At 46.6% G+C, this 16047-nt stretch overlaps 1 protein-coding gene across 1 annotated transcript in view; it reads left to right on the top strand.

Annotated features, from left to right (window-relative positions):
* Positions 1 to 322: 322 nt before the first annotated feature.
* FAM20A (FAM20A golgi associated secretory pathway pseudokinase) overlaps positions 323 to 16047 on the top strand; it is a 52391-nt gene continuing 36666 nt past the window's right edge. The window contains exon 1 of the mRNA XM_004432695.3: positions 323 to 1096. Within this exon, the coding sequence (XP_004432752.3) occupies positions 693 to 1096 (404 nt within the window). The 5' untranslated portion in view covers positions 323 to 692. The remainder of the gene's footprint in view (positions 1097 to 16047) is intronic.

The following is a 16047-nucleotide window of genomic DNA, read 5'->3' as shown; positions in this document are numbered from 1 at the left end:
GCGCGAGAAGTGGGTTGGGTGACAAGGTGGAAGGGCAGAGCCAGCAGAGGGATCGGGAGTTGGCTGGCGAGCTGCGCCAGAGGCAGGTGCCAGCTGAGAGTGGGCGGAGGGGCGGGCGCTGGGCCAGACGGGGGAGGCCCGGCGTTACCTCTGCCTCTAGGAGTCGGGCGCGCAGACGGGCTTGCCCGGAGAAGCCGGGGGCACGGGCGTCCCCGCCACCCGCAGAAGGGGCCGCGGGAACAGTCGCAGCAGCCGCCGAGCGACAGCATCCTCTGGAGAGACGCCCCAGGCTCTGCAGCCGCCTCCCTCCTCCGGGGGCGAGCGCCGCCGCCTGCTCCCTGCGCTCCTGCTCGTCGCCGCCCCCTGCCCCGCCGCCCGTCCGCCCGCGGGGGGCAGCCAGCACCCGCGCCCCTGGCCGTTCACCTGCCGCGGGCTCCGGGGCGGGCGGGCGCGGGGCAGAGAAGGTGCGAGAAACAGGAACCCGAGAGACACCATCCCCTGGTCTACACTCCACGCGGAGAGGGACTCCCGCCAACACCACGAGCCCCCGCGCGCCCTGCACCCGGCTCCCAAGTTCAGGGGCGACACCTCTCAAAGCGGGGCTATCCCGCGCGGTGAGCATTCCGGCCCCATCGGGCCGGACTCCAGGCGACCCACTGCGCCCAGCGCCCTCCCGGGTCCCCGGCGAGGCCATGCCCGGGCTGCGCCGGGACCGCCTGCTGACCCTGCTGCTGCTGGGCGCGCTGCTCTCCGCCGACCTCTACTTCCACCTCTGGCCCCAGGTGCAGCGCCAGCTGCGGCCCCGGGAGCAGCCGCGGGGCTGCCCGTGCGCCAGCCGCGCCTCCTCCCGGGCCCCGGACTCCGCCGCAGCCTTCTCGGACCCCCACGCGGCCGCGCACAACTTTTCCCGAGGCGGGACCCCGGCGGAGCAGGACGGTGGCGGCCGCAGCGGCCCGCGCTCCAAGCTGCAGGCCCTCTTCGCCCACCCGCTGTACAAAGTCCCGGAGGAGCCGCCTCTCCTCGGGCCCGACGACGTGCTCCTGGCCAGCCAGGAGGCGCTGCGGTATTACCGGAGGAAGGTGGCCCGCTGGAACAGGTGAGGACCCCGCCCGCGAGGCGGGAGAGCGCGCGCGCCAGCCCCGGCCTCCTCGCGCCCCTCGCCCGCGCTCCCTGCCATGCCGCCCCCGGCCTTGGCCCCGGCCTGCGGCGCTCGAGCCCGGACACTGGGCTCGGAGCATGTTCCCCACCCGGACCCCACCAGCTGCTGTGGACCTCAGAGTTCAGCCCCCGAGTAGATCTCGGTGCGAGAAAAAGTTTCTATGCAGCAGCACAGCGAAGAAATGCTCTCAGCCCCTGCTCTTGAGCTTCGTGTTCACTCCTTAGCACCACTTCTGTTCCCTGGGCCATTTCCCCCTCTTTTTCTCCTTGTCTTGATGTGGAAAGCTGCTGCTGGACTTCGGTTTTCCAGAATGTGGTTCCCAAACAGCAACTCCAGAGCTGGTTCGAATTCAGCACTTACCTCTCTGCTCTTTGGGCAGAACTGGGCGCCTTCCAGAAAGCAAGGCTACTCCCTGAAAACTCAGCTCTTTCCCTTTCCTTGTTCCTCTGCCCAGGGTCAGAGATCACAAGAGGTCAGCTGGGGCAGAAAGTAAACGGTCAGTCCCCTAACATGGTCACCGCTCTGTTCTATTTAAAACGTGCCTTGTGTCTCTCTGGCGAGTGTTATAACTTGAAGGTAGCTTTATCATCGTGGTGATTTGGGCTGATTTGGATCTGAGGCCTGATGTTTTCACAGAGGAGATAAAAATCTACCTGGGAATGTTTAAAATTCAAAGCAAAATGTAGAGGAAAAAAATACCAAACATATTTAGGATAGAATTAAGAAGGATGTTTTTGTGAAAGGGCAGGGGGAACGGAGGGGGAGTGTCACAGAAGGTGGAATGGTCAATACTGAGATCCCTAGCTAATGGCAGAAGGTCTTCACATGAGGTAAGTGCAGACTTGTCTAAATATCATTCACATCCAAAGTTCACTTTTGCACCACACCCATCACTTTTCTTAATACAAAAGATTTCAAAATGATATGTCACCGGGTGGTTTTATAGTCCCTCTGGAGCATGGGTAAACTATAAATCTCTGTGGAAACTCAATGCTAGCCAATTTAACTATTCGCTCATTATTCTGTAGCTGAGACTGACTAGAGGGGTGAGAAAAAACCTTCAGAAAGTAAAAAGAGAAGAAGTTGAGAATTATTGTCTGAAATCACTGTGGTGGATTTCAATTGCAACTCTACGGCTGATGATTTTATATTAGAAACAAAGTGGTTCTTGATTCCATTGCTAATTGTGTGCAATAAAAAGGCAGTTTGAGATTGCTTCTCAGACACTGTTATTTTCAATATTACCTTTATTTCATCAATAACGTGGGAGCCTGGATCAACAAACCAAGAAATTTTGCCCTGAGAAAATTATCTACATGTCTACTGCAGATTTGAGAATGAAGGACTGTGGGCAGTCACTTGCTTTTGTAAATGTAGATCAGCATTCACTTCATCACATTTGTGTGGCCTTAAACTTCCCTAAGTTACTTTGATCCTGAAGGAAAGTTCAAGGGAATATTTTGGCAGAAAAGCAAAAATCTTTCTCACCAATCTCCCCTACAACTGATTTTGAGCTTGATTTCTATACTGTTATGTGTCACAAAAACACATTTACTGATCAGAAATGATCTTAGTCATTTAACAGAGGACCGATCCATGGGGGCTGGTGACCTTGCTGTATTCAGAGGTAGCAGAGTAGTTTTGTGTGGTTGGTTGAATGTGACCATTGTGATATTTACTCATCACTTCCTTCTAGTACTTGAGATCTCAAGTGAGGTTTCTGGGCTGTAACAGGAGAGTCACCTGCACTGATGGGTGTTGAAAGTGGACCTCGGAGGCAGAGAACGTCTTCCCTTCACCCGAACCGTATTGCCAACGTCAATGTGATATTAATAAGCATATGTGCTGTTACTTATATCAGGGTTAAAAATGGAACATGGAAGACTCATTAGCCAGCATGAATTTGAGTCACACTAAGTTCTACTGTAAGAGACAGTCACTCGGTACCTTGAGTGAGGGAGCACCCTGACGAATATGAGGACATGTAGAAGTGCTGATGAAGCCCATGTGCCTGCTACAATGTGCAGGGCCAACGAAGGCTCCAGATCTCAGGGCGGGCACGTAATTAGAACGGACGGCAAAGGAAGAAATAGTGAATGACCTTGCTAATTGTTTGTCTCTTACACAGACATGCCCTCCTTATTTGTAACCACAACCCAGCCAATATTTAAACACTAGGGATTTATAGACGTATGTGGGTGCCACCATGCCAATAATTACCTAACATTAACTGCTATCCAAAATAATTGTATCAGCAAACCATCTGCCACATCAGAGGAAGTGCAGGTAATAAAATAAGCTAAATCAGCATTCTTCACCACTGGCCCAAAAGAGACCATTAGTCTAAGTGAGTGATTTTTTTTTTACCATCACACTAATTCAAAGTAATGGTATGAAGCCGGAAAGTATCTTTCTACAACTTGAGCTCATTACCAATAGGAGATAGGTAATGGCCTGTCTTTCTCCCCCAGCACTTTCCTTTTTGATTTCAGTGGAAGACAGAGCTCACACATTGTTTTGAATGTTTCAGGTTCTCAATCAATTTTTGTTAATTGGATGTCGATATTTAGTTAAGTCAAAATGCGAAAGACACATCGTGTGTAGGGCGGGCTATCCGCGTGCTGACACTCAGGGTTTCTGCAAACCTCCTCAACCTGTTCTTCCCTCCCTTCCTCTCTTTTTCCCCTCAAAATGTAACTAAGCGTGGCACAATCCAAGTTAAAAATGTAATAAGGGAAAGTGTTTCTGTCAGGTCGCTGGCCACTGATCACAGCAAGCGAGCCAACGCCAGACTCCGTCAGGCATCATGACACATTTGGCACCTGTCTTGAATAGTGAAGAGGAGAAAGCACAGGGAGCAGGGAGCAGGGAGCGGAGTAGTCTTCACTATTTCAGGCGACAGACCAACAAGCCAGACGAAGGCTTCTCCTTTCAAAGGAATGATGGAAGGCAGCGCTTACCTGGAGCCCAGGTAGCTGCTCGCGGTGCTGCTATCCTTGCATCTTAGACGCAGAGCTCCGGGTTTCTCCCTGCCCACAAGCTGCCCCAGCCAGACAACATCTGTCCTTTGACATGTCAAAACTGGTCAGCTTGGTCTGGCCTTTTGCCCACATATCTTTGGTCAGTTCTTCTGTAACCCTCTGGTCTTGCCAGGCAAGGTCAAACAAGGTCATGCTTCCGTGGTATAGAAACTCCAGCAGCTACAGCACAAATATGAGTTCTCGACTCTCCACTTTTCTTTCTTCAAATCTTCCTCAGGTCTCAGGAAGGTTATATTTTCCTGCAGTTACGGTTCAGCGTTTCTCAGAAGTGTGTGTGTGTATACGTGTGTTTTTCCCACCAAGGGAAGCTTCTGTCTTTCCCTCTCCTCCTACCTACTTGCTGTCGCTAAAAGAGTCTCTCCTTGAAAACTGTAAAAAAGAGACTGGGCAGCTTTTCAAAAATGACAGTTGTCCAAGGGAAGTAAATTGGCCCAAGTTTTTCTGGGGGAAGATTTGAGGAGATCCAGAAGCTGAGGCAGATATAGGAGAGGAGGGAGAAAGAGCCAGGAGAGATGAAAAAGAATTCAGCTGGAAATGAGAATTGTCTAGTCCAAGAGTTTTTGAAAGAAAAGCTGCTTCCCACCATGGCATCTGTGGAATGAAAAAGATAATCTCTTTATTCTCACCTCCTTTTTCTCCCCTCACTCCCACCTTTTATCTCTTTCCTGCTTGTCTCATGCTGGCCCCAGACCATTTGGAACATAGATTTAATGGGATCAGGCAGTTCAACCCTCAGAGCAGATAAAAGTCCAGAGTGGTGGCCTACTCATGAGTGGTGGCCATTTGCCTTTTGCCCAGAGTCATCAGGGTCTTGGCCCCTTGTCTGGTTCTTCTGCCAGTGATGCCAGGCTAAGAAAGGAAATGGCCTCCTTTGATTTGAAAATGGACCTCAACTACGACCTGTGTGTGGTTAGCAGAGGGAGTAGGAATCCTGACTTCTCTTTCCCATTTCTCCCAATTAGAGCCTTGCTTAACTGGTTTGGGAAAAGCTATTATTTTAGTGGTTTCTGAATCCCTGGACTTGTAGCTAGAGGAAACCTCTCCATTCTTTGCAAAATCAAAAGCTCTGAGCAGATGATTTCTGAGAGGGCTAATCCAGAGGCCGTTTTCAGGCCCCTTCTCCCTCATTCCAGAGCCCCGTCCTCACTGCCATTACCACGGCAAAGACCTAAATCAAGGACGCTATCAGTGTTGTTCGTCCAAGGAGGACAGGCACTTCCGGTTTCCAAATATATCAAAATGAAGTCCCTTGGCCAAGAATTGGAGGATATTCATCAGCTGTTCCATTATTCCCAACCCCTAACACTCTTCTTATACCCCAACCAAGTTCTCGTCAATCCTGGGAACTCAACTGGCTAATTCTTTGCATGCAAATCCTCCTACCTGAAACATGCTTGGTATGTGCCGGGTACTCTACATATACTTGTTAACTTAGGCTTCCCAACTTCCCTACAAGTAGGTGCATGTGGTAGACAGAACTCCAAGATGGCCCCACTAGATTCCTGGCCCTGGTGTACACACATCTTCGCCTCATTATTGAATCAAGTGCTAATCTAGGTACTGCCGGAAAGGATTTTACAGGTGTAATTAAAGTCCCTGGTCAGTTGACCTTGAGATAGGAAGATTACCCAGATGTGCCTGACCTAATCATATGAGCTCTTTAAAAGCAGAGAGTTTTCTCTGGCTGATTGGAGAAGACTGAGTCACAGATTCAAAGTACAATATTGATTTGACGTGCCATTGCTGACCTGACGATGGAGGGGGTCATATGGCAAGAAGATGAGCGACCATTAGGAGCTAAGGTTGGCCCCCCGCTGACAGCCAGCAAGGAAACAGAGACCTCAGTTCTACAACCGCAAGGAAATGAATTCTGCTAACAACAAGAATGAGCTTGGAAGCAGATTTTTCCCCAGAGCCTTCAGACAGCAACTCAACCTAGCCAACAACTTAACTTCAGCCTTCTAAACCTTGTGTGGAGAAGGCAGCCGCACCAAGCTGGACCTTTGACCTACAATTCTGTGTAGGTTTGTTTGTAAATGGGTGTTGTTTTAATCCACTAGGTTTGTGGTGATTTGTTACACAGCAATAGAAAACAAATACAATATTGCTGTTTACCTCATTTTATAGAGGAAACTGGGGACAAGAAGGTTATATAACTTGCTTTCTAAAGTCAGGCAGCAATCAAACCCCAGGTAGGGTTTGTACCCACAGGGTCTGGCTGCAGAATCCATGCTCTAACCATTAGCTCCCCACCCTGCATCCTTTGATGTCCACAGGTCCTGGCTTTTCTGGAAAGGCTTTTCTGACTACCTCCACCCATTCTGGTCCCTCCCTGGTTAGATGAATCCTCTCCATATAATTCCATAGTTTTTTGTTTCTTGGGTTTATTTTTTGGTGAGGAAGATTAGCCTTGAGCTAACATTTGTTGACAATCCTCCTCTTTTTGTTGAGGAAGATTGGCCCTGGGCCAACATCCATGCCCATCTTCCTCTACTTTTTTATATGTGGGACACTTGCCACAGCGTGGCTTGATAAGCGGTGCATAGGTCCACACCCGAGATCTGAACCTGCAAACCCCAGGCCGCCAAAGTGGAGCGCGCAAACCTAACCACTACACCACTGGGCCTGCCCCCATAGTATTTTTTATGACTGCACTGTCCAAGCTTCATGGCAGCTGCCGGGAGCTTCATGTGAGAATGTGTACTTGCTCCTGGCATGAAAAGCCCCAAGCTTGCACATGGTCACTCCAATACATCTGTTTCATGGTTTTCCATAGGGGAGAGCCAAAGTAAATATCTGTGGAACAAATAATTGGGAACAGACAACATCAGGATCTGGGGGCTGTTAGTCAATAGCCTATCATATCCTATAAAAAAAGCCTTGAACAAGAACAATCCCAAAAAGTCACCCCACCTACAACTTGTCTGCTCCTCCCTATTAAGGCAAAACCACCCTACGGAGACATTCTGAAATTTGGATCTGGGGTGCTCTCTCTATTACAGTAGCCTAAACAAAATCAATTAAAGCAAGAAAAAAAAAAAAAACACCCTGAAGGAAAGCTGAGACAGTGTCATTTGCCAAAAAGAGGGAATTTCTTCAGCTCCCTGTGCTTTCTGAGGAAGCGCAGCCAAGACGTCTTGCATTAAGGAAAAGTGGGAAACACAGAGACTCTGGCTTCACCAAAGCAGTCCCTGCTCCAGCCCTTGGCAGGTGCTGGCCTGTGTTTTTCTTGTGATTACTCATTAAGCTGGAGGCTGGCGAGAGCCTTGGATTCTGCTGAAGTAGGCTTGCATATGGCTAAAAGCCGAGTGGGGATACCATTCTAGACAGCTGCGGCTTTAGTGGAGCAGTAGTTACTAGGTCTAAGACTATCTGTGTACCTGTTATTATAGGCAGACGCACGCATATATGCCTAATGAAAACCATAGTATGGAAAAAAAAAAAGGCTTAGTTCTTTTTGTGGCCTGTCACTTGGCAGGATGCCCTATGGTTGAAATGTGAAATCAGGACAGAACTGAGGTTGGTGGCTTGGAGATGCCAGTATTCAGGACTTTCAGTCCCTGGAGCCTGACCTCTGAGGCCAAGACAGCCAGCGTAATTTGGCTTGAGCAAGAGGCAAAGAACCAGAAAAGGGCCTATTTTATTCGATTCACTAATAACAAACCAGATAAATTTGGGAAGCCACAGGAAATGGAAAGTATTGGAAGACTATGGTTCCTAAGAAGCCAAGAACCTGTAATAAAATTCAGCAAAATATGGAGAGTAAAAGAGAAACAAGGAGTGTCAGCCCAGGGACACATGGACTGAGAGGCAGGACCTGGGAAGGACCAAGGTGACCTGGGAAGAGACAGGATTTTTACGAAACTTGGGAGAGAGGTTGCTGTGTTAGAAAAGAGCTCTACTGGCAGAAGAAAATCAGAGCTGTCCAGCCCCGGGAGGTGGAGCGCAGCTCTCAGAGAGCGAACTGGCCTTCAGCTGTCAACACCTGGGTCAAGCTCCGGAGGCAGTGGGTAAATATTTTTGATGAGGCTCAGCAAAATGGAGTCTATATGGAGAGACGGATTGTCTCCTAGCCAGTTCAAGCATCCCACAGGGTCTTAATTCAAATGAGATTTCATCCATTCAAATGGGATTTTTATATTTCTGACTTATTTTCTTCTGTGGCCAAATAGTTACAAATCCTGTAGGGATAGTGTATTTATCTGCACTCACAGCTCGCTCGTGTTTTTTCACTCTGAGTTAAGAATTATGCACAACCAGTAGCTGCTGGTTTATGCGTCTGTGCTCCGCTGAGCGCTCAGACATACTAGAGAAAGGCAGACCAATCACAATTCCATAATCAATCAAGCCCTTATTAACCACCGTTTCACTGCAGGAGTTTTTAGCTGGGGTCATTGGACCCCACTGGGTTCAAGTGATGAGGTCCATATTTCCCTTAATTTTTATGCAAAATTTGCATTCTATGCATATGTGTATTTTCCTAGGAAATAGTTCATTATATTTGCAAAGTATTACCTACATTCATCAAGATACTGTGGTTTCAAGTGACAGAACCCAACTCGCACTAAATGAAGCAGGAAAAGGAAATGTAGAGTCTCAAGGAACCAACACTCAGTAAGGGCCGCTGTCTCTACTCTCCCTCTCCTTAGTTTATCTGCCTGTCTTAATCCCCTCCTGGGACTTCACGTCCAAAGAGCCTTGGGACCAGAGCGAAGAGGGCTTCTCCGATTTCCAAAAGGAAGATCCTGAGCAAAGACGCTGATTGGCCAGGTCTGGGACAGCCAGGCTGTAGAGGGCTTTGATTGGCCCAGCTTTGTAGCAGATACCCACCCCTCGACCAATCACTGATACCAGGGAGGCAGAGTCATTGAAAGCTCTACACAGCTCTCCATTCAGGCCACGTGGCTCAGTGTGGGGAAGAGCGCAGACTTGGGGGGAATGCTGTGACTGAGTGATGGCGGGAAAGCAACCTTATGCTTGCTACAGTTTCCGACTCCTACGGCCACTGTTCTGGAGTTTTAATAAGACTTCTTAAAAACAAATTCATTTATAACAAATTCCTAACGTGCAGAATTTTTATACCAACCATAAAATCCAAGAAGGTAGGAATCTTTATTTACTTGGGCTTTCTGTTAAATCAACCTTACTGTCTTCATGGGAGCCTAAAGAAGAAATTGATATGCACCCAGCTCATTCATGGGTTCATGTCTCTTTCTCCTGAAAAGAGAACTCCGCCAGGAGCCAAGATACGTGTGTTTATCCAGGTACCTTCTTAAGGCCTATGTTCCTCCTTTTGAAATGAAGAGGGTGAGTCTGAGGTCCCTGAAGCCTCCTGCAGCTCTGTTTTCCAAGCTTTGCACATCTTCAACCAGGAGTTCTTCTTAAAGACCATCAGAGCGAAAATATGGGACAAGCACTTTCCAAGTGTGCTTCATGAACTGCCAGGGTTCTGGGAGATGCTTCACAGGTTCTGGAAATGATTGATTCAGTTTGCATTATGAAAAAGTGTACTTTAAGGTAATTTTGATGTAATATGAGAAAACTCGCACGTCGTAGGCGTTATGCACTGTTTGTGTTATGCACATTGTGGCACATTGAGCCTACCACCGGTAACTCGTGCGAGCAGATGGCTTCTCCTCCCATCTTTGTTTCATTGAGGAGTATCCTGCGATTGCAAGGTAAGCTGTTAAAAACCATTTCCCGTCCCAACTCCTTATGTGTGTTTATAAGGGTTTTTTATACTCTGCTACCAAAAAATATGCAGAAATTAATTGGGTACTGAAATAAGACAATTCCTGTCTTCCATTACCCCCAATTTTGAATGCTTGAGCTAATAATCCTATTATCCCTCTTGTTCTTATTGACTAATTTTTAAAAATAATTTCACATATTTGACTCTATAAATTAGATTTATAGCAGTAAGTTACAAATTTTACCTATTTTATACGTTGGGGATTCTGTGTAAGATTTCTTTTGAAAAGAAGGTTCTATTCTAGAAAATTTTTGAAAACCAATGATTTGGCATATATGGAAATAGGGTAAATTTCTTTTCTTCCTTTCTCTAAAATTGATGTGTCTAAAACCCAAGCCTCCTGCTCCTCTTGCCCCCCCACTCAAGCTATTATCACTAATGACGGCATGGTACTTGCTCTCTAGTAACCAACCTCCCCTCCCCCTGCATGGCTTTGCCAATGCTTCTGGCCACTTGAGCATAAGAGAGCATCTTTTAGGCCCCGTGTACTATTTGCTTTTGCTACATAACAAATCTTTCCAAAACCTAGTGACTTAAAACAAGAACCATTTATTTAGCTCATGATTCTCAAGTCAGCAATTTGGGCTGGGCTCAACTGAGTGGTTCTTCTGGTCTCTGCTGGGCTCACTCAGGCATCTGTAGTTGGCTGCTGCATAAGCTTTGCTGATCTTGGATATTCTCCCTCCCACGGAGTCCCATGTCTAGGACGTTGGCTGAGATGATCTTGGCTCCACGTGGCCTCTTATCCCCTAGTTGGCTAATCAGTGTTGTTCACATGGAGAGATGGAAGTTTGCATAGCCTCTTGAGGTCCAGGCCAGACCTGCTAAATGTCACTTCTGTCACACTCTATTGGCCAAAATAGATCCATGGCCATCTGGGGAGATTCAAGTGTCCTGGTCTTCAGAGAGGAGGTGGTCTACACAACTTAGTACTGTTCTATTGAGCAAAGGCTCAAGGGAAGGCTTTTCTGCTGGTGAGTTTTCAGCCAGTGGATAGGCAGCTGTAAGTGGTAAGAGCCCTTCCCCTATGTCATTGAGGAAGAACTCTAATATAAGCCTTCACAAATCTAATGAAGCTGTTATGGACTAAATTGTGTTCCTGCAAAATTCATACATTGAAGTTCTAACGCCCAGTACACCTGTGACTGTATTTGGAGATAGGGCCTTTAAAGGGGTAATTAAGGTTAAATGAGGTTGTAAGGGTGGGGCCCCAATCCAGTATGACTAGTGTCCCTATAAAAAGAGGGAGAAACACCAGGGATGTATATACAACGTGAGGACAGAGTGAGAAGACAGCCATCTCCAAGCCAAAGAGAGAGGCCTGAGAGGAAACCAACCCTGTCAGCACCTTGCTCTTGGACTTCCAGCCTCCAGAACTGAGAGAAATAAATTTCCGTTGTTTAAGCCACTCAGTCTGTGGCATTTTGTTATAGCAGCCTGAAGGGACTAATATAGAGGTTTACTCACCTGGAATAGCCATGGATAATCTGCTGGCTTAGGCCTGACTCCACCTCAGCTCCCTGGGGCAGAGGCAAGGCCATTTCTAAAATTGTCTCCCTCCTCCTAGTGTGGTCCTTCCAGCTTCAAGAGGCCTCTTGGCCTCCCCCTTCAAGCCTCCTCAGCCTCCCTAACTCCCGAACAAGACAGCCTCAGTCCTCTCCGTAGAGCCTACTGTTTAGTTCTTCATTTATTTATTTATTTTTAAATTTTATTTATTTATTTTTCCCCCCAGAGCCCCAGTAGATAGTTGTATGTCATAGCTGCACATCCTTCTAGTTGCTGTATGTGGGATGCGGCCTCAGCATGGCCGGACCAGCGGTGCGTTGGTGCTCGCCTGGGATCGAACCCGGGTCGCCAGCAGCGGAGCACGCGCACTTAACCGCTAAGCCACGGAGCCAGCCCTCTTCATTTATTTTTAATCTATCTGTTTATGGATATACTTTAAGCTCCCCCTTCTTCTGGAGACCATTTTTCAGGTCAAAAGCTGAAAACTGGCTCTTTGTCTCTCTTTGCATTTCTCTTATGATAGTCCTAATCCTCTCGAAGGCCACAGATGCTCTGTCTGACTAAATGGGTCAAGTACACAACATCATCTCACAAGGTCTTTAAAGCTTGTTTTACAAATTTTTAAACATTTCCTTTCATATTAACCAATATAATATTTAGAACAGTAATGCAGATTTGCTTTTCCTTATCAGGTATATTAAGGTATGTTTTATAAATGAATTTCCAAAGACCATTATCTGTCCATTTATCTATAGGACATCTGTGAAAATAATTGTTAATATTGTTAACGCCATGAATATGCAGTTTTTTCTACTTCCTAAGCTCTTTTAAACAGTCTGTAGTTAGTTCATTACCAAAAAGGACTGGTGTTTACAGCCAGTAAGTGGTTCACCTGAGAATCCGCATGGAAAGACATCCAGTCAATCCATATTTTATTATAAATCAGCATCTCCTGGCATCGCCCTAGGCTGGTGAGTCTTCAGTTGTCCACAGTGGACTCTATGTAGGACCCTGGTGAAAACACTCAGCAGGAACCACAGGTTCTGCCATTGTACTGAGATCCTCAGAGGCCAACCCCTCAGAGAACTCTCCACTGAAATGGACAAAAACATCAGTGCAACTCGACGGCATCAAAGCAACACAGGGAAAATTTTGCACTCTATGTTTATTATAATCATGATCATTATGTTATTTAATATAATGTGAGAAACTGAGAGCTTCTAGGATAATTTGCTATCAGAAAATTAAATATACCATCAAGGATGGATTTTATACCACAAACTTTTCTGCCTTGGTAGCCTGGACCCTTTGGCAGAGAGCCCTTTATGAGCCACACAGCACCACCTGGACGCCTAAGATATCCCACTTCTAGGAAGTTGGAAGTCAAGTCTTTCAGCCATCAGATCTCTCAGTATTTCCTCAGCAAGTTCTGAAAAGGAATTGAGTCTCTGTATTTGTTTCCTAGGGCTACCGTAACGAATTGCCACTGCTTAAGCCACTGCTCATGGCTTAAAACAATGTAAATGTATTCTTTCACAATTCTGGAGGCTGAAATCTGAAATCAAGGCATTGGCAGGGTAGTACTCCCTCCAGAAGGTCTACGAGAGAATCTGTTCTTTGCCTCTTCTAACTAGTAGTGGCTGCCAGCATTCCTTGACTTGTGGCTGCATTATTCCAATCTCTCCCTCCATGGTCACATCACCTTGTCTTCTGGCTCTGTGTGTCTGTGTGGCCTCCTCTTCTGTGTTTCTCTCTTATAAGGACACATGTCACTGGATTTAGGGCTCACTGGATAATCCAAGATATTCTCATCTCAAGATCTTTAACTTAGTTACATCTGTACGGACTCTTTTTCCAAATAAGGTCACGTCCACAGGTTCCGGGGTTTAGGTCATGGACATATCTTTTGGGGGACCACCATGCAGCCCATTACGGCCACATCCCATTATGAATACAAAGGCCATGCAGTTACCATTTTATTTTTTAAAAAGATTCTTTGTATAATTTACATAAAAGATAATAAAAGATTATCAAAGAGATAATAAAGATAATTATGATATATCTCACTATAAAATAAATGTAAAATGGTTGAGAAAAAATGGATCAAAGGGAAAATAAGGATACACAAGACCAATGGAGCCAAGACTGAAGAACTTCTCAGAACACTTGCCATGAAAACCTACCCACCCGAGTTAGTTCTGCTCAGGGGAACCACCAGTCATGTCTGTAGGGTAAAAGCCAGCCAGTAGCCCAGGAAGAGCACAGTAATTCCTGGAAATTCCCTGCACCCCTCCTCACCTCCTACACCTCGTAGGACACTATGTGATGTAAAGACCAGCATCCTGCACCTTAGAAGAGTTCCCTGTTGATGGCTCTTAGTGCATTCCTCAGTATAAGCAGGCACTGTGTTCCAGAGCAAGTCCATAAAATCATGTCTACACAGGCCCCACACTGTCCAGTCCTGGCACTCAGGCCTGCTGTCTTGTCTTATCTAAGGAGAGAATTTAAAACATTGAGGTTCCAGAGGAATGGGCAGTGGGCACATCCTTTGGGCAGTCCTCCACCAATCTTGCTTTCTTAGCAGAGCTTCTGATGGATGCTGAGTGGCAGTGCTTTTAGGATGAAACTTATTGACCTTAAACAAATAGACAACCAATTGTTTCTGCAGCAAAAATGGGTTTATTCAGAATCAGCAAAGAATTACAGTTCAGGATGTGCATGCTATGGTAAACCACAGGCAAATCCCAAGAGACAAAAGAAGGGGCTTGCTTTTATAGAGCAGAAGGGGCGTGGGAAGGGGTTGTTCTAAGGGAAAGTCCGTTGGAAGAAAGTAACAGTTTAGAGTGTGACGGCTTCTCATTGGCTGAGCTGCGGAGCTTCTCAGTGGCTGGGCTGTTGCCAGGAGGGGAGAGAAATCTTCCTTCAGTAGTAAAGTGGTTGCACTTCCTGTGGGAGATGTTAAGGGTACATCTCTTCCTGTTTGGAGTAATTGACTATGTATGATAGGGCGTGAGAGCTCCCCCTACAGGCCTTCCCAGCTCTAATTTAGTCTAGGTTTGTTTTGTTAATTTCCACAAACTCCTGGCAGGGCCTGGAGTGCAGACATAGACTTGGCAATTAGCTGTACTTGGAGGCAGGAACAAAAAGCTCTTTATGAAGGTCGTGGAGTCAAACAGGATAGGTGAGGGAACTCAGCCACCGACCTCAGAGGGGAACCAGAGGTTGGAAAGTCAGCCTGGGTTCTCCTCAGACCAGCTTTTGAATATTTTGTGACAGAAGAGCCAATGAGTAATCAATACCTGAGAGCCATTATGCCATGGAGTGTGGCTGCAAAATATTTGGCTGGAAAAATACTAAAATAGATTATAACCAAATGCCCACCTTGGGTATTAAAAAACTGTCAATAAAGCCACCATTGAATGCCTAATTTGAGCAGTGTAACTTACCAGTGTCCCCTCCAGGTTAAACTCATCGCAAAATGTACGCCCCGGGTACTACTGAATGAGGTGGCATTCTGTTCTGTTATTAGCTGCAAATCCATTAAAAGGTAGGGGAGGTCAGCCAGAAACGATGAGCTTGGATTTATAGCAATTGATCTGCAGCCTTTCTTTTTGGCAGTAACAGAGCTAGTGGTCTGTTTAGGCTACTGTACTTTGTGATATTACAACCATTTTATCTGCATGTATGATAATGCTTCTTCCTCACTCTTCTGGCAGGGGGTGCTGTGCCCAACTCATCCAAAAATATTATTTACTCATTAAGGTATAGATTAACAAGCAGATGGGCCAGAACAGTTGGACCCCACCAGAGACAATCAGCTGGCTCCTTCTTGTCCTTCAGGTCTCCTTTCAAGACTGCCCACTCAGAGAGGTCTCACCTGTTCCACCAACCTAAAGGGGTCCCAGACCCTCTTTCACCAACTCCTGCATCATTTTCATCAGGGCTCTTAACACGACTTAACACCTTCTTGGTTATTGATATGATTGGCGTATAACCTCACTAGATTTTAAGCTTTGTAAGGATTGTATTTAATTAAATGCATATATCCACGTCCTAATCCCCAGAGTCTGTCACTGTTACCTTATTTGGGAAAAAAAAAAAGTCTTTGCTGATGTAATTTAGTTAAGAATCTTGAAATAAAGGGATCATCCTGGATTATCTGGATGGGCCCTAAATCCTATGACAAATGTCCTTAATAAGAGGAAAGCAGAGTGAGATTAGACACAGACAGAAGAGGAGGAGACAATGTAACCAAGAAGGCAGAGACTAGACTGATGGGGCCACAAGCCAAGGAACACTGACAGCCACCAGAAGCTGGAAGAAGCAAAGAATGCATTCTCCCCTGGAGACCCCAGAAGGAGCACAGCTCTGTGGACACTGTCCTTTCAAACTCTTGGACTCCGGAACTGTGAGAGAATAAATTTCTGTAAAGCCACCAAGTTTGTGGTCATGTGTTATGGCTGCCACAGGAAACTAATAGAAGGGTAGGGGCTTGTTGGCTTTTTTGGCAGTATAACCCCAGTATCTAAAATGCTGCTTGTACCTAGTAGGTGCTTAATAAGTGTTTGGTAAATGAATGAGAAAAAGAC

The sequence above is a fragment of the Ceratotherium simum genome, chromosome 16 (assembly GCF_057802395.1).
Source record: "Ceratotherium simum simum isolate JZ-2026a chromosome 16, ASM5780239v1, whole genome shotgun sequence".
Classification (NCBI taxonomy): Eukaryota; Metazoa; Chordata; class Mammalia; order Perissodactyla; family Rhinocerotidae; genus Ceratotherium; species Ceratotherium simum.
The sequence above is the reverse complement of the archived record's forward strand: the minus strand, read 5'-3'. Positions and strand labels throughout refer to the sequence as shown.